The following is a 19,677-nucleotide window of genomic DNA, read 5'->3' on the forward strand; positions in this document are numbered from 1 at the left end:
TGGTGGATGTGGCGGTGGTTGATGTGGTGGATGTGGTGGTGGATGTGGCGGTGGATGTCATGCTGGAGGTGGTGGTGGATGTGGTGGTGGTGGATGCAGTGGATGTGGTGATGGTGGATGCGGTGGTGGTGGATGCGGTGGTGGTGGTGGATGCGGTGGTGGTGGTAGTGGGAGATGGGGTGGTGGTTGTAGTGGATGTGGTGGTGGATGTAGTGGTGGCGGGTGTGGATGTAGTGGTGGTGGGTGTGGTGGTGGTGGATGCGGTGGTGGTGGATGCGGTGGTGGTGGATGTGGTGGTGGTGGATGTGGTGGTGGATGTGGTGGTGGATGTGGTGGTGGATGTGGCGGTGGATGTGGAGGTGATGGTGGATGTGATGGTGGATGTGGTGGTGGTGGATGTGATGGTGGATGTGGTGGTGATGGTGGATGTGGTGGTGGATGCGGTGGTGGATGTGGCGGTGGATGTCATGGTGGATGTGTGCCTAGAAGCGCCATACCTCCCATCATATAGGTCAACATGTTGCTGCGAATGGTGATAAATAGCACGTTCTAGTCTGCTCTACCTGCATGTATGGTTCATCCCATTGAATTTTTCATTAATATATGTTTTATTTTTTTTAAAAACGATTAAACCAAGACCAGGGTGCAATGTGTTAAATGTGCATAACGGCACAATCACATTACAGAGGCCATGTGACTTTTAGAGACACGTTTCCCTGTGTAACAGTCCTTGCAATGTGCAATCTGAGACAGAAAACTATTTTTCCCATGTCAATTCTGCTGTACCGTTGTAAAAAAATGGACTTTGACACTGTAGTCATAAATGTGTGAAGGTAGCGCGTTTTAAGTTCCGCTCTTTCAAAAAATGTGTATTATGGAACCAAATGTATTTCACTGCAACGACAGACAACGGGTCGATCTATCGACAGACAATAGTATGTAATTGACGTGGGTAAACGTGGCTGGTCGTCGCCTTTTTTACATGCATCTCCATGTAGAATTAAGAAAATGATATCACCTGGGAGGCACACCACTCTCCAACCGAGGATTATATACGTTCAGACCATCTGGTAGAAGGCGCTATATAAATGCAGCAAATCACCAAACCTTCCTCAAAGCACACGGGAAGCATTTCAGGCTCTTGCTGGGCAACATAAAGAGCACGAGCTGTTCGCCCATCCCCCTTCAAGCAGGACTAGCGACCAGAGCCTCCCTCGAGGCGCTTTACTTTACACTCACAGCTCAAGAACACGATGGAATGTATTCAGATAAGATGCTCGGGTGGTGATAGGCAGATGCATCACACCTCGCACCGCCGGGCAGGGCGCCTGTCATTGTGACTCATAATCACAAAATAAAAGCAGACGGAGGGCATTGCTGTGGGGAGGGGGGAGGAGAAATGCGACATGGTGGGCAGGGGAGGGGGCGGAGCGGGGAGAGGGTGTTAAGCAGCAGGGGCCTTTGAAGTGAAGCTAAGCTTCACTTCAAAGGTGTGGGAGGAGTGCGGCAGAGGGAACAGACGGCGATTTGGTGATGTGCACGCGCATTTTAGGTCAATGCGCAAGCGCATTGACCTAAAAGCCACGGGCACAGCACCAAATCGCCAAGTTCGGTAAAGTCTGTTTAAGCCCCTATAGAGCTTCGCCAGCTAGGCGCATGCGCCCAGCAGGCGAGCCCTAAAAAGTAACCATATCCTTCACCCTCATACCGACCGCAACACTGAAGCCATTTTAATAAAATAACTTACTTTTACCTAACACCACTTGTAACCCTATCTTTTAATGCTGGAGCTCTTTAACATTGCAGCAGCTCCTCTCAAGTGTGTTGCTTGTGTCTTGAACTTACCACCTAACTTCTCCTGTGCTGACCTTCCGACTGGCGGGAGCGGGTGGCAGACAGCTCTCATCTTGGTTATAGCACAGAGGGACGCCGGATTTCCTGCCTGCGTGCTAATAACCAAGCTGTCTTTTCACCTAACTGTCTCAGGAGCAAACCCAAACTATGGTGCCGACAATCATGTCCATGCTACCATCACTTGCAAATTTGCCAGTGTTTAAGTTACTTTTTTATTAACCTTGGAACAATTAATAGGAGACACCAAAGCCTTCCTACTATTTGAGAATGTCCTGGGTGTGCATAAAACACACCTGAACTAGGCTTGGTCCATAAATCCGACGGACTTCAGGTGATTGATCAGAATACCAAGGTCTACCAGTGTTTAATTCTGCAAATCTAGAAAAATCAGGTGATTGATGCTCCTGATAGCTTGTTATGGATCTGACTGGTCTGATGAGGATGCTTTCTGAAGAAGGAGACTACTGTTTAATTTAACACAGTAGGTCTTGTTGTAGGAGGCAAATCTTTTTCACTGCCAGCGTTGGAAGGAGCCTTGCAGTAGCATTTTTGTTTATCTTTTCAGGACCTTCTTTTTTCTGAATATTGGCAGGATGTGTAAGGATCAGTGTTCTTCTCTCATCAATATCTTCAATTTGGTGTGATACAGCATTGCATATTTTACTTGTCTTTCCCGAAGTATGCTTTTGACTGGTTTGAATGTGCATTTTGCTTCTGTCGCCAATTGTTTGAAATCTGAATAGAGGATTCTTGCCCCTTGGTGTGTCATATCCTCCTTTTTTTTTTTTTTTTTTTTTTTTTTTTTCCTTTCACAGACCATATGCATAACCACATCACGGTTATGGTGGTTTAGCAACTTAGCAATTATAGAACTGAAAGATGCTCCAGGCACGGGAATAGGGCCATGGAACCGGTGTGCCCTCTAGACAATCAAGAATTTAGAAAGATTAGACTTCAGAAATTCTCTTCTTGGCCATGTCTAACCTGGTTGCTTGTCCATGCGTTCCTTGCGGTGATCCATTCTAATGAACAATGTGTCGATTTTGCCATAAAAATGCCACTAGTCTGCTATTCATTTCCAGAAGAAATTGCCTGAAGTCAATGCTGTCCTCCAGGCTTTTTTGTCTGATATTGGTCTTGGGACTCTACCGTTTGGTCATCTGAGCTTGCCCTGCCGCCCTTTTGTGGTCAAAGTACAGCTTAGTCTGTTATGCATCCTCATCGATCACCTTTACCAATAGTGGCACTTGGTCTCTTTTATATGCATGTTAAGCAACCGCACTTTGGATTCTTTATTTCGTATGGCCTTTATGAAGTGTTGTTGGCTAAAGTCCCAAGATTGGCTTCAGTAGACTCACTTGGTATGGGGTCAGTTATGGCTGATGTTGGATCAAATTGTAGTTGTCTTGCAGGATCCTATATAGATAACACAATATTTTAAACAAAAAGATATGGTGCATTCGAGCAATATGCCACACCGTATGTAGGTGGGTTAGTAAGGCCTCAGGATTCTTCCAGATTACAGAAACATACAAGCAAAGACAATAACATCTGCCTTTAATGTGCTAATGAATGCAAACATCATTTGTGCATGTCTGTCTCTGTATACATTAATACGTTAAAGACGCATATGTTAGCGTTGCCAATGCTTTTTCTAATGGATTTTATCTCCTATTGTTTATAGGTGATGGAATGGAAATTATACTTTCTAAACCTAGTTACATTTAAGCAATGCTAAACTTTATGAAATGTGTTTGACAATATCCTCCGTGTAATGGCTCAATTTTGAAGGCCTCTGCGTAAAGTGCGTGCTTTCCAGTTATTGATGGGGGTGTTTCTTAAATGGGGTTCATTTGCTGTGGTAATCAATGTGATATACGTTTTGTATAGCAGACTTCACCCAGCGCTCTTTCAGCCCTGGGGCACCCAAAAAAACTAAGCATAAGCTGTTTGTACACACAGAGCTAAAGTCTGAAATGTAAACATACCGTTCACCTATTCTCCGTTAATCATTAATTCTTTGCTCAGAATGTACATAAATGCTTCAACACCCCATCAGGGGTAACCAGCGCTATATAAATACAAACCTTTCTTCCTACTCTATCCTTCTGCTATCATTCCAGATCCAAATAACTGATTAACCTATCCACCACTTAAAATGTACTTGCATGTTTCACTGTACTAATTCAACACTAATCCTCTATGGGTCCCGGAGTAGCGTGCTACTCGCAGAAAAAGCACTTTGACGCCTGGTCCGGGGTAGTAAGCGCTGTATAAATGCAATTACAATACAATAAATGTGTGAATATTCAGGTGAAGTTATACATATATAATTCAATCTGCATTATTTCTCCCTTTCTTAACTCCAAGGAGGCAACAGCTGAGACTTTTGGACATGACAGGCCTTCAGGATGGAGGAATAGACCCCGAAGCAGTGAGTCTCTGGTCTCAAACTGTGACACTAGCCAAAGCCTGCATTGAGGCGTCAAAGCGGCAGGGCGAAGAAGCTAGGCGTGCATGGAAGCGGAGGAAGGGAATGGGGAATACCTTGGTACCTGCACCAGCCCCTGAGGACCAGATGTATGTGGAGGTACGTATGGACCTGTTTGTGAACAGCACTTCTTCCGGGGTTCTCAAAGAGGCCTTGCAAGTCAGCAACAACAGCCCACTGCGCTTGAAGTGCCGGGATTTCCGAGCTGAGGAGTTGCCCATCCGCAGCACTGTGGAGCTTTTAGAACTCCTGGATTCTGGAAGTGTTCGCCAAGTGGACCTGAGGTTTAATAATTTGGGACTCCCCGGTCTGAACATGCTGCTTCCATATATGTCCAAGTTTACAGGTCTGCTCAGTTTGAAATTGCCTTACAATAACATTGATGTCAGAAGATTGTCTGCGGAAATGGATAAAGGCCTTCAAAGTTTTGCCACAGAGCTCGGAAGACTGTCCAGCCTCAAGGAACTGAACCTGGGATCATCAAGACTCTCGGGAAGACTCCGACAACTGCTTAGGTAAAAATCACTAAACTCCAGACACATTTTTTCATGGATCACAATTCTGTGTATGTGCACTAATGTTTTGTCTTTTGATGTTGGTTGATGTTTAATTACTTGCTAGGAATGTAGCACGTTGAATAGTGAAGGTAAAGTTTGGAGGGATTGTGGTTGGAGGTCATGATGAAAATCCAGCGGCAATATTCAGAGCAATACATGGGTTCGTGTTTTCTGTTGGGATGGGAAACTAAAAAGTGCAAGGATTGGTTAAGTGCGTTAGTAGAGGTTTCTCATTCACTCTGTGTGGTATATATAGGTTGTGGCAATAATGGAACATGAGACTGTCACATGAAGCCTATGGGTTCCTATCAGATGGTGAGTCTGATTTAATTGACCATTTTTAATGCACTATGCCTTCTGGTAGCAAAATCATTACTAACTGATAGCAAAGCTTTTTAAACTCTGCATCCAGACTTTTCACCAACTTCTGTTACAATAGTCACATGTGTGATCTGTCAAAAATACTCCTCACTGGCTCCGACTTGGAAAAAATGCTAATTTAATGTTAATATAGAAGGCTTTCAAAACAAGGCAGCTAACCTCCATCAATGACAGACGATCTCACAGACACTTTAAACCTCCTTATTTGTTTTTTTAAAAGCACTGACATTTTTGATCTCTGCTAGTGTTCATTGAATTCCTCTCCTTACTCCCAAGGTATCAGATAATCATCTATAATCATTCTTGGTGCTCACCTACTTTCCTGGTCCTCTTTTCTAAGGTGCTTAAGTCTTTTGAGAGGTGGACAATTTCCTAATGAAAGAAAGAAATCTCTAATAGCATCTTTGCATTTAAAAATATTTCCTTGTCAAAAGGCATTTCAAGCAGAAAGCAATATGCGCATGACACCTTTAAACCACAATGCACTACCAGCATTCGAGCACCCCCTAGGACTGAATCAAGCTAATGAGACTGGGGCAAGGTGGAATGACAATCGCATGTTCGGTGGATATTGATGAAAAACAATCTGTTTAAATTTTGGAACAACTAGAAGAAGTTCATGTGGTCAAGCCAAGGCTGGGTCTGTAACCTCTGTTTACTGAGGGCCCACAAATAGTCCCTGTCAGGCTTGATAGACCTTTCAATCCAAAATTGTCATTGTACACAAAAGACACACCCTAATGCAACACTGAATTCTACCGAGTCTACCATTAGCATAGCTTCCAAGGTTTCAGTTTGCTTATGTGTGACATTTTCATAACTTCAGTGTACTTATGAGTGACATTCAATGACTGAGTGACAATTTCTCCTTCTCCTGCTTTGGCTTCCTTTCTTATGTTGTGCCTCTCTTATCACACCGCCTATCCTTGTCCCGCCTGTCTCTCTTACCTTTCAGGCACACATCTATCCTTTTTGTCCATGTTTCATTTCCCCTCGCACCTTTTCATCCCTTTCTTTAAGACGCGGCTTGTCCAAAGAAAGGTACAGCCGCCGTTCAAGTGAAAGCGTGGTATGGGGCACTTTTACCAAAAAAAAAGGATTTGTTTGTCAAGTTGACAAACAAATGTTGTTTAGTTTTTTTCAAAGCTCCCCATGCTGCGCTTTCACGTTGATGTTAGCCTTACCCCTTTCTTTAAGACGCGGCTCATCTGAAACAAGCATTTGCAATGCAATAGGTCTCGCATTAGGAAAGTTTGAGCCATTGGTATTGTAAATGACACAGTTTTTATTTATGTGTTGGTTTTGAAAATAGCGAAATTAATAGCTTTGTCATTTACAATGCCAATAGTTTTAACTTTCGCAAATGTGACACCTATAGCATTTGTAATGCAATATGTGTTGTATTTACAGTGCTTGGGACCTCAAGCCAAACCTAAAAATAGAAGGGGCTAGTGAGTGAAAGGCATTGTGTAAAAAGTGAAAGGCATTAACCTTTAAACAGATAGGTAACGCAGATACATCAGAAAAGATATCTTCTCTTCCACCGTTATATGGGGAGAATCATTCTCAGCTCTCGAGCAGAAAGGAAACATTTACCTGCAAACACACAAGCCTTTTCAATCTACCAACTGAGTCAGAAATAGAAGCCATTAATACTGGACGTGGTACCTGCTGCTGAGGTCACAGGTCCCCTGGTGGCATATTTCACCACATTATTTCAGATCGGAAATGCTGCAGTAAAAGGTTATTCAGGGATGCAAGGAGCGACAGTGAAGACTGAGCAGGCCTCTAAGCAGGGGTCTGGCAGGGGGTTGTTCTGCACAGCTAGCAGCAGCCATCGTCCCCTGACCCCTAGGACTGAACATACAATGGCAGAGCCAGCTTATAGTCATCCACGCCCAGAGCCTCAACAAGAGGAGTTAGTTGAGGACATGCAATTTGATCAATACCGTGCCCCTATACGAGTGATATCACCTCAGTCTAACCTGTTTTGATTGTTTTCACCAGAAGCAGTGTTGATGTATACAATCAACACTGCTTCTGGTGAACACACACAGCGTGAAATTATATATTTTGACAGTTCAGGCCCTATTATTTACCCAACCATGTGGCAACCCTAGATAAGAACACCTGGCCTAGTAGTAAAAGAATGACGGATGAAGGCCAAAAACGAAAATAATATTTTAATTCCCCCCCACATTTAACGAGGCTGCTTGCTCGTAAGGAGTTTTCATAGTATTGGCAGCACTATCCCAAGCGAGCCATCAGGTCCCGGTGCGCACATTACAAAGAGGCTGGAGAGTCTCGTGTCAAATATTAGTAGCATGCCTTCCCGTGACGCTCTCACGATATTTTCCTGCAAAAGAGTACGTCTCCCAGAAGACCTGTCTACAATTGAAGCTGCGTTTCACATCTGATTAGGTAGAGCAACTAGCTCACCTATCCACAGGGAGACAGATAAACATGTGTCTCCCGGAAGCAGTTCTCGCATGCCACTGCTGTGCGTGCAGGGCCGGCCGTAGGCATGTGCAAGGTGTGCACCTGCACAGGGCCGCCAAACCCCAGGGGCCACCACGACAAGGATCGGATACATGAATCATCCATATTTGTGGCGGCCCCTGGCAGGATTTGGCGGCCTCCGACCCCGGCTTCCACTTTTACTAACAGTTCCAAAGCCCTGACAGTGAGTCCTGCCAGAGCTCACTCAGACCCAGCAGTCAATAAATAATAACTTTATTATTGTCTTAAACTAAGTTTACGGATAAAACCACCGATCGTCTTCACAAGAATGACTGTAAAACTCTTCAAAACGTGTCAGCGGCGCCGGAATTCATATCACGTTTTATTTGATATTGTAATCCATGAGAGCCTTTGTTTTTCCTACATGGTGTGTTTCTGTAGCTGTGTCCGTGCCACATATGACTCTTGTAGGATGCACTCTGAACTGAGTCTCCGCTAGGTCCCTGGGGGAGCTCTGGTTCTGGGTGGGTGTGGGATGAGTGGGTTTATAAAGGGCCACGACTGAGAGCTCTGGGCTGGCTGAAGGCAGAGCGAGTGTCACACCGTGCCTGCCAGTGGGACACAGGTGTACAGTCTCAGACGACTTGCTCATGCAATCCTTGGCCTCTCGGCAGAGCGTGCTGAGCGATGGTTGCGTATATACATTTAAATGTAATTCTAAAGGAACGTTTGAGAAGGAGGTACAGCAAACGAAAATAAAATGCTTTATTTACAGGTGAGGAGGGAGAAGGCATGAAGAGGTCGGTCGTGGCGCACCCGTGACGTGCACAAGAGAGCAGGGTGATGAAGGGGACGGTGTCACACACAGCGAGAGTGCACAAGGCAGTGTTGTGAAGGGGGGAGTGATTGTGTGATGTCTGGACGCACTGGCACAAAACTCTGCTGCTCTGCAGGGGGCCTGCATGCGTCGAGGAACAGGACTGCAGGTCTTATATTGTATGTAAGCCATGGCATGAAATGCACAGATCCAGCCTCTTGGGAAGAATTTCTAGTAACGCTTTTTTGGCCTCGGCCGTCTCACAGACACCCTCCCCCCCCTTTTCAGCCATCTTTAGGCACCGAGTGAGATTGCACCCAGTGGGTGAGCGGGCAGAGGCAGTGAGGGGGGAGACCTCATTTACCACGCAGTCTTTAAAGCCACCAGCCTTTACAACAAGGTTACAAATGCAAAGAGAACAATTGATGGACAGCCACACTCTCTGTCCCTTCACACACGTGTACAGCGGGAGGTGAATGGACACAACTCACCATTCCGCCCCCCCCTACGTCTGAGATCCGAGTGAGCCGCTCCGGTCGCGCGCGCTGACGGTTAAAAACGTCCCTTGGCTCGTAGCCCTCTCCCCCGCCCCAGCAGACAGTGCCTGCGCGGAACACCCCTCCTTCTCCACCGGTGGGCGCTGACGTTCAGAATGAAATGCGACACATTCATAACAAGGGAGCCCTAGACGAAAGTGAGGCCTGGAGTGCAAAGGGGGCGGGGCAAGAAGAAACAACGAGCACCCGCGAGAGCCGCAGCCATCTGAAGAGCCCCGGTAAGGATCGCCAAAGTCCCTCTCTCTCGCTCATTGTGAGCCTGGGACTGCTGCGTGGGCCCCTGGGGGCGAGGAGATGCGGCTGTAGACCCTTGTGCTGTAACCGAGATGCACACCGGCAGAAGCACCCGGCTGTAATGAAGAGTGCAGCGAGATGCGGGGGGGGGGGGGTAGAGGGCGGCTGCGGCATGTGTATGCGTGCGTGTCTGTGTGTGTGCAGGGGTGTGGGGGGCGGCAGCGTGTGTGTGTGTGCGTGCATGCAGGGGGGGTGGGGGCTGGCTGTGTCTGTCTGTGTATATGCACGCGCATGTGCACGGCGCAGGACGGAACGTGCGCGTTCGCGCACACAAATCCGGCTTTCAAGCTCGTAACACCCTCTTGTCCCTCCTTCCCCCCGAGACAGGCAACATTAGGTCTCCAGCTGGACGCATCCTTTGGATGCTAACTCCAGCTCGACCTAAAAAGGAGCAGCCGCCATTAAAGAGAAAGCACGGTATGGGTCGCTTTCACAAAAAAAACATTTGTTAAGCGGCATAGCGCGTGCAGAAGTGCTGGGCTGTGCTGGGAGCATTTTTTCAAAGATAAAGCGCAGCGTCCATGATCGGGCGCACACGTAAATGAAAACAGGGTGGGTTAGGGTGGGCCTGTCATGCCAGCAACAGCAGCTAGATTAAAGACATTAAAGAAAATAGTGCTCTCAGACTGTAGATAAAACAGACTGTGTAACAGCACAAGTAAAAAGTCCAGTCCTTTTGGGAATTTACAAATGCAGACAAAGCAGTACTAAGGAGGGATACTAACCTATTCATGAATTAAAAACAACGATTTAGAAAGGACAGTAACAGGAGCCATTGTAAAAGATGGGCAGAGCTTCAAGTCCATACCTGAATACAGCATGCCTCGCAAAGTAGCGCATCCGCTGCCCAGGCTTGACCAAAAAATATAAGTGCATAATTTGTCATGAGATTAGCAGGGTTGAGTTTGGTACGGGGCCATTAGAGGTGCATGCACTGCTGTGACTGAGACTCTGATTTTAAACTTAAATAAACAATCAGTATCTTCTGTTTCGTGCTCTTACTTCAGTACATGTCTGACTTTGGAATCTCGGTAGCCTGGCTGTCTTTGCTTCTTCTCTCGTCATACGTGACTTTTTGCCGTGGGAGAACATTTGACTCGGGCTATAACTTACTTGAATGAAATGTCTGTTTCCGGCTGATTTTTAACCTGGTCCTTGGTGAACTGGGTGTTTCCTGCTGCAGTCTGGGTGCACTGGCCAGACTGCCACTGTGTGCCTTGCTCTGACCGTTCAGCCAACTCTGGAGAAAGTGCACAGTAGAGCTCTAAGCTCTAGTCTTGGGTGCAACACTTTCAGCCATTAAAAATTCGGATACGTGCAATGTGCTGCTGAGAAGGCCGGCTGTGCGGAAATGACCCTGCTGTTATTTTGATTGGATCACACAATGATACTCATTAATTTCATCCTGCAAAGAAAGAGGGCAGGACCCAAGTACAGCAGCACAGACTATGCAGACTAAATGCAAATAAGAGGAGCGCCTGAATTAAATAGTAGAAAGCCCCGAGGGTCACCTTGTCTCTGTGCCCTGGTCACACTGCCTCTGTCACATTAAAAGGGTAAACAACGAGTGCTGCTGCGCACTTACCACTTTTACGACAAAGCTCCTTGACAAGTGAAAAGGCACTATAAATGCGTGGTAAGCATTTGTAATGCGGTGATATGAGAATGTGCCGTTAAATGCGTTAGATTAACATATGATGCTTGGCACTTGAAAGAGCTGCAACATACCTCAATCTACCCCGCCCCAATGTACTCCACCCCAATGTACCCCATTCTCCTCCACCCTAATCTACCCCCACTCAGCCCAGTCTACTCAAACATACCCCACCCAAATCTACACACTCCAATCTAACCAAACCTACCCCACCCAAATCTACCATACTCTAATGTACCCCACCCAGTCTACTTTACCCAATCCACACCCCAATCTACCTCATTCTATCCCACCCCAATCTGCCCCACTCGTCTACCCCACTACAACTACTCCAGTCTGTCCAAACCACCCCACTCTAATCTACCTCATTCTACCCTAATCTACCCTATCCAACCTACCTCAATCTACCACACTCCACTCTACCCACCCCAGCCTACCCCACACCAATATGACCCAGTCTACCCCACCCCATCCTACCCCAGTATATCCCACCCCAATGTACCCCATCACAGTCTACCCCAACCTACTCCACCCCAACCTACACCACCACTATCTTCTCTAATCTACCCACTGCAATCTACCCACCCCATTCTGCCAGACTCCAATATATGCCACTCCAATCTATCCCAATATTCCCCGCCCCACTACACTCACTTTTAGATATGCTGAACGACGTGGCTAAAACACATTACCACAGCAAGTAGCTCTCTTATAGGCGAGACCTATTAGCTCTTCCAATGCTCGTTTAAAATGGGGTTCAAGCGACTCTCAAGAGAGTCCCTCGAACCCAACCGTACAGATATACAAATACATTCCAACCTTATTTCCTCAAATACTACTGGATGCTTTTACACAACATGGTTTTAAAAAAGAAAGCACAATCTGCGTACCAAGATCTAGCTTCCTGCCAAATTTGGTGTAATTCCGTTCAGCAGTTACTACGGTAGCCCTATCTAAAGAAGTCTATGGAAAAAGAATGGTCATTTTGCATTTTAGGACCTCCTTATTTCTGGGCCCTCGCTTGACTGACTACCCCTAAACTTTCCTTGCAGAAACTAGTCAAAACGTATCGCCTTTTGGAAAGGTTCTTGGAGACTCGGCCAATGTGCAAATGTTATTAATAACACAAAAAACTCCATTCCAACCATGCACAGTTTTTTTTATCGATAATTTCACTGTAAATGTTGCAGTGATATCAATGATGTCATAGAAAATGTCATGACTGATGTAATATGTGGGGTAATTAGCAATGCATGGCGAGGGCATGAGTTATAGTTACCGTAGAACACGAGGTATAGTTACTTGAGATAACTATAACTGGCTGAATTTCTATGGTTTTGTGTAAGTAAAATCTGAACCTAATTATAATGTTCTTGTAACCTTCTTTTTTTTCTTTCTTTTCGAAAAGGATTAGTGGTCAATTAGTCTAGTGAAATATGAAATTAATTTAAATTGTGGACATGTTAGTTTGTTATTTGTATTGTAAAGGATTGTGGAGGGAAGGGTTTGCATTTATATAGCACTTGCTTCCCTGATGAGGAGATGTAGCACTTTTTGGCAAGTAGCAGACTACTCTGGAACCCAAAAATGATTAGTGGTGAATTAGTTTAGGGAAATAAGAAAATAATTGATTTGAGCGGTGGACATGTTACTCTGTTATTTGGATTGTAAGAGAAATGGTGGAGGGATAGAAGAAGGAAGGGTCTAGGGATTTGGAAAGTAAAGGAGAGGTGAGGGAGAAGTCGGGAGGGGGAGGGGGGTTAAAAAGGCTTGTTTAGTAGATCCGAATAGTAAAAGAGGTGTGCGATTATGCAGGATGGGGTAGAGTAGGGAAGAGTCTAGAAAGAGTTATTTTGGGGATCATAGTAGTGGTATGGGGTTTGGGATGAATGGAAGAGTGGAGGGAGAGGATAAACTGAGAGGTATAGGGTGAGAAATAGGGTAGTGCTTTGGAGAGAGTAGTGGAATAAGGCTTGAGATGAGTCCGAGTTGATGTAGAGGATATATTGATAGATATAGGGTAGTGCATTGGATATGCTGAATTGGAAGAAAAATGTATAGTTATAAAGGGACATAAGTACACGGAAGGTATATCATTAGTAGATGGAAGGTATATATGTAGATTAAAGTTGCATGTAATAATCTCAGACTTTCAAGTTTTTAAGTGTTGCTGTACTTTTAATTTTCGTTTTGTAATTCAATAGTGAAGCAGTTGTAGATAGTTATGATGAAGGATTTACTTGTTTATGCGGTCACTTAAATACATAATATGCACATTTGTTGAGCAGAACTAATGGATATCTATATCTTTAAAAACATCATTATATATATTTATACAAAGCCGAACACATATGCAGGTACACATTTGTAGGCAAAATCAATGCTTATATATAGAGGGACATGCTGTATATAGATATTTGCGTATGGCGGTTATGTGGGGAAGAGCCAATTCTTGAGTAGTCTTCTGAAGATAAGGTGGTTATCCATGGATCTTATGTTTAGGGGTAAAGTGTGTGAAACAAAAAAGAGAAGACCAGGTCAAAGTGGTGTTATGCTATACCAGTAACTAAGAAACCGGGAGTGTATGCGTGAGAAGTTGAGTCACAAAAAGGCTTCAGTATAGTCCCATCAGACCACCCTTGCGGCGGAGTCTCGTCATGTGGGAATTGGTTGAGTGATCCAAACATCGCCCAGGCCATCAGGTAATGGTGCGGATGTGGATAAAAATACTGTAGCCAAATTGTTGCTCAAGGGATGGTACTAATGTGGTGCAGTGCTTAAATGACAGGGAAAGATAAAACTAACTACTTAAGCAAACCATGTATTATTTAAGATCTATCTAAGTGTCAGGATTAAAAACACGCCTAGTAGCTGAAGAGTTAGGCTACACTATGGCGCTGTGCAGATCGGTCGACATGTTTCAGCCAATAAGAGGAATGCTCTGGCTTTCTTCAGGACCTATAAAGATGTTTAGCTACTGCAACTAACAAAGGGTGTAAGTGCAAATATTACAGAATTATACATATAGTGATACTTATAACTACCAGTAACTTGGAACCCCAATGTACACTGGAGAAAGAGAAAAATATCTTCTTCCTAAAAAAGAGACAAAAGACAACAAACACTTGTTTAACACGCATGAACTCCCCATCTGCATAGAAGCTGCATAGACAAAAACACCTGCAAGAAACATTCGCGTTCTGCATTATAATGAGCATACTAGCTCTGTCACATAGAGGAATTTCCTCACAGTGATACTCACCCATCTTTGTGTGGGTGATGACCTCACCTCACCCGGCAACCGCTCGGGAGAATGAGGCCCCGCTCTATAGTGTAGAAATAAACGGACACAGTAAGTACACAGATCTTCTGTGCCCAGCCAAATTGCACTACACAAATAACCTAATAGACGTGTGTTTAGATGTCCAATTCACCCCACTATGTGCCGACACCTATTCCAGACTTAAAACTAGCATGAATTGTGTCATAAGTGGATTATAAGGGAGGATAGCATAGGTTAAAAACATATTAGAATGCTGACCCGGGCCACTACGTGCCTACCCTTATATTCATGAAAAAATCAAATGGTCATGGGGTGTAATGATGATCATAGGGTGACCGCTATTCATCTAGTAAATTCTAGTACATACACCATCCAGGCTACCCTTATTCCCAACTGCTGGGTAAAAACAACAAGAGAGTCATTACACCCCATGACCATTTGATTTTTTCATGAATATAAGGGTAGGCACGTAGTGGCCCGGGTCAGCATTCTAATATGTTTTTAACGTATGCTATCCTCCCTTATAATCCACTTATGACACAATTCATGCTAGTTTTAAGTCTGGAATAGGTGTCGGCACATAGTGGGGTGAATTGGACATCTAAACACACGTCTATTAGGTTATTTGTGTAGTGCAATTTGGCTGGGCACAGAAGATCTGTGTACTTACTGTGTCCGTTTATTTCTACACTATAGAGCGGGGCCTCATTCTCCCGAGCGGTTGCCGGGTGAGGTGAGGTCATCACCCACACAAAGATGGGTGAGTATCACTGTGAGGAAATTCCTCTATGTGACAGAGCTAGTATGCTCATTATAATGCAGAACGCAAATGTTTCTTGCAGGTGTTTTTGTCTATGCAGCTTCTATGCAGATGGGGGGTTCATGCGTGTTAAACAAGTGTTTGTTGTCTTTTGTCTCTTTTTTAGGAAGAAGATATTTTTCTCTTTCTCCAGTGTACATTGGGGTTCCAAGTTACTGGTAGTTATAAGTATCACTATATGTATAATTCTGTAATGTTTGCACTTACACCCTTTGTTAGTTGCAGTAGCTAAACATCTTTATAGGTCCTGAAGAAAGCCAGAGCATTCCTCTTATTGGCTGAAACATGTCGACCGATCTGCACAGCGCCATAGTGTAGCCTAACTCTTCAGCTACTAGGCGTGTTTTTAATCCTGACACTTAGATAGATCTTAAATAATACATGGTTTGCTTAAGTAGTTAGTTTTATCTTTCCCTGTCATTTAAGCACTGCACCACATTAGTACCATCCCTTGAGCAACAATTTGGCTACAGTATTTTTATCCACATCCGCACCATTACCTGATGGCCTGGGCGATGTTTGGATCACTCAACCAATTCCCACATGACGAGACTCCGCCGCAAGGGTGGTCTGATGGGACTATACTGAAGCCTTTTTGTGACTCAACTTCTCACGCATACACTCCCGGTTTCTTAGTTACTGGTATAGCATAACACCACTTTGACCTGGTCTTCTCTTTTTTGTTTCACAAGTATGACAGTAAGGGAGTGAGTTGACAGGTCGGTAAATATTTCCCTTTGACCCCCCACACATGTTTTTTGATTAGGGGTAAAGTGTTCCATAGTTTGGCTGTTTGAACAGAGCAGGATGTGCCACCCGTGTTTTATCCTTGTATTGTGAATTCTGAGGCAAGGTGCCACTCTAGAGCGGAGGTTCCTTTGTTGAATGTATTGCGTGATTTTATTCCTGATGAAGAGCGGTCCTGTTCCATGATCGCTTTGTGGGTGATATAAAACACCTTGAGCATGGATCTTCTGGCAACCGGTAACCTATGTAGGGCTATCAAGGCAGCTGAGATGTGGGCTTGTAGTTGTATATGTAAGACAAGTCTGGCAGCAGAGTTCTGAATCCATTGTAGTCTTTTCATAGTTGTTAAAGGTGATCCGTGGTAGATGATGTTGGCGTAATCCAGTTTGAACAGAGCAAGAGAGATGGTAGCCTGGGCCTTGTGTGGGAATCCCAGGTAGGGGAAGTTGTGTTGCAGACGTTTTATAGTAGCAAAGCTTGATCTTGCTAGTTTGTCCACTTGGGCAATCATTGATAGCTTGGAGTCCATGGTCATTCCGAGGTTTCTTACTTGCTTTGATACTTTTGGCAGTGTTCCCAGATAATCAGGCCATGTGGCAAGTGGGTCATCATTTTTCAAATCGCCACACGTGAGTATTTCCGTTTTGGAAACATTCATTTTGAGATGGCTCCATGTCATCCATTGATCCACGGCCTTGGGACAACTGAAAATTGGTGAGTTTCCAGTGTCTTTGGGGCATTTCAGTTGAAGGAGTATTTGTATGTCATCTACCTAGTTATAGCACATGAGGTGAAATTGATTGATCAGTGCTGGTAATGACTTCATGTAGATGTTGAAAAGCATGGGTGAGATGATAAAACCTTAGGGATCCCTTCTTTTGTGAAGTTCAATTTGGAAGAGAAAGGTGGGGTATGGATGAGATTAGTTTTGTTCTGAAGGTAGGACGTGATCAGTCTAGTGCAGTCCTCTCAATGCCGGCTTTGTAGAGTCTTTGTATCAGAGTGTCATGGTCAGCTGTGTCGAATGCAGCTGAGAGGTCCAAGAGCAACCCTGTTCCGCTCAACTGTGTTTTTAAAATCATCCCAGATGTGAACGTGGCAGATTCTATGCTTCCTCCTGGAAGGAATCCTGTTTGGAAGTCTGAAAGTATGGCATTTTCATCAATTAATTGTGACATCTGGGTGAATGCTGCTCTTTTTATCAGTTTGACCAAGAAAGGTCCATTTGCAATCTGTCTGAAGTTGTCTGGTTTCGGCATGTCCAAGTTAGTTTTCTTCAGAAATAGGCATATGTATCACTTTTTTAGTTCTTCTGGAAATATTCCCATAGTTAAGCAATTGTTGATGATTCTTCCTACTTGTGTGGCAGCAGAGGTTGTAAGAAGAATTTTCTTGAAGGTTTGTTATGGACAGGGTCAGAAGGGCTACCGGCAGGCTTTGTTCAGGTTCATAAATTCATCGAAATGTGTCTGAAGGAATGGAGAGGCAGGGTTAGCGTATTCTTGGATTGTTCTTTTAGAAAAAGGTTGGGGCTGGTGGTTTTACTTTGTTTTAAATGAGTCCAACATGCACTATTGAAAAACATATACAGAATTAGTCAATTCCTATATTCTTTTTATCCATTCTATGTGTTTCTTTTGTATCAGAAAACGATAATATGCAAATTACTGTAAATTAACAGTTGTTTCTCCAAATTTATAAATCCCATCAGAAAATGTATTTTTGTGGGTAGGAGAAAAAAGGAAAACAAAGGTGAGGAGAGAGATAAATACAGGAAAACAAGAGGAGACAAAAGAAATGGGAGAGAGGGCAAATGAACCAAAGAAGAAAAAATAAAATTCAAATTTACAATATGTACAATCGCGCAATTAAGAAATACAAAAGCCTGTAAGTGTGCAAATACCGATGATGTCCTATATAATCTAATTCTCAGTGAATTGCCACCCTGTCAATCCATCTTTTATGCTATTCAAACCATAATGTTTACCCTGGGTTTAAAGGAAGGGGGTGCCATTTTGATTTTTCATGAACAGTGTACAACTTAATGCTTCTTATCCCCCAATTCATTGCATATAGGAAACTTAGATTGCTTAAGTAGCAATACCTTTCTAACTATAATTTGCTTTCTCATGCAAATTGTCATTCATGTTTCTTCCTCCAGAGAAACTTTTTTTTCCTCTTCTCTGCTTTGATGGTAATATAACCAAATGTCCTCATTCTTAGATCTATCTAAAGTGCTTTTGCGTACAGTTCTCCAAATTGAAATGTAAAGTGTATTTAATCGACTCCTGTCATATTAAGAGTGGGTCACCTACCACATTTTATTTTGTAACAGACTCCAGTCCTACTCTCACGTCATGTCTTATCATATTTGATAGGAAGAAAGCAGGTACGACAGTGTTTTGTGTACACCTTGTAACTGAGCCTTTGTTAGTCCGAATTGATTAGGTTTGTGAAAAATAATGATTATGATCACTTAATTGTTTTCATACTAAATATTTACGGATATTCCTTTTTTTTCCAGCGGCTTGCGTAATCCGTTGGAGAGCTTGGAGCTGGCGTTTTGCTATCTTCTCCCTTCTGACATGAGTTACCTCTCCGAGAGCATCCATGTCTCATCGCTGAAGAAGCTGGACCTCAGTGGCAACAACCTGTCTGACTTACTCCAGCATCCTTTCCAGAGGCTATTAAGTCAGGCTTCTTCCACCCTGCTCTACCTGGACATCATGGAATGCAAGCTCACTGACCAGCACCTAGGGGCCATAATGCCATCACTGTGTCTCTGCAAAAAGCTGCGCTATCTGGGCATATACTGGAACCCAGTCTCCTGCCAGGGGCTGAAGACCTTGCTTCTGCATACCATACCTCTGCTAGACCTTCAGCTTGTGATCTATCCATACCCAGTGGATTGTTATGATGACAGTCTGCCCAGGCACCCCTCGTTGACCCACTACCGCCATGGTATCTTCAGGCACGAAAAACTAGCCGAGCTGGCCGGGCAACTCCATCTGATGCTGGCCGAGGCACAGAGGACCGACATGATCTGGACCAGTGAATTGTACAAGGAAAATGAACTGGAGTATTTGAACCTATAGATGTGACTTGTGGCAATGCCAAGGTGCGGCCATCTATTTCTTGATCCTGTGACTATAGGGACCTATCCTGTATAAACCCCCCCAAAAATGAAACTTTCGCAATTCTTATTTAGCTCCTATGTCTTTCATATTTGTGCAATAAAACATGTAACTAGTAGGAATTGAATTTACCGACCTCATTGATGGGAGTAATGGCCTTTCTCTTTATTACATATAGGATGCTATTTCTGATTCAATGGGCCCCTGCTGAAAATGACCTTTAAAGTTAGGAATGTGGCAGACTTGGCGTAACTTACTGACTGAAAACGAGAAAAAAAGGAAGTGGAAAAGGTACTTGTGGTTATGGCTCAGCTGGAAAATAAATTTGATCACGAATAACTAAAGTCCAGTCTCGTGAATCTGCACAAAATATCCATAAGAAAGTATTTGACCAGCTGAAAAAAGTTGCTCACTTTTGTGTAAACTGGTCAAAGCGGCAGAAGTTATTGGGGATGATGGTAGACAAAACTAGGTTACCGTAAACATTTTCAGAGATCATTTTAGTGCAGTGAAAAGGGTACTGGGCAGATTTTGAACAAACATGGCAGAAACAAGGTCTTTGTACAACCTGGAATCCCTTTGTGATTCCACCTTATCCCAAGCCCTAGTTCCTTGCCTTGTCTACACC

At 44.0% G+C, this 19,677-nt stretch overlaps 1 protein-coding gene across 2 annotated transcripts in view; it reads left to right on the forward strand.

Moving 5' to 3' along the window:
• The window catches only part of LRRC14 (leucine rich repeat containing 14), a 166,953-nt gene extending 147,560 nt beyond the window's left edge, over window positions 1-19,393 (forward strand). For both annotated transcript variants that reach the window (XM_078686624.1, XM_078686623.1), the window contains 2 exons: window positions 4,225-4,860; window positions 18,440-19,393. In XM_078686624.1, the coding sequence (XP_078542750.1) occupies window positions 4,225-4,860; window positions 18,440-19,010 (1,207 nt within the window). In that variant the 3' untranslated portion in view covers window positions 19,011-19,393. The remainder of the gene's footprint in view (window positions 1-4,224; window positions 4,861-18,439) is intronic.
• The last annotated feature ends 284 nt before the right edge of the window (window positions 19,394-19,677 follow it).

This window comes from Lissotriton helveticus, chromosome 4_1 (assembly GCF_964261635.1).
Source record: "Lissotriton helveticus chromosome 4_1, aLisHel1.1, whole genome shotgun sequence".
In the NCBI taxonomy this organism is placed as follows: Eukaryota; Metazoa; Chordata; class Amphibia; order Caudata; family Salamandridae; genus Lissotriton; species Lissotriton helveticus.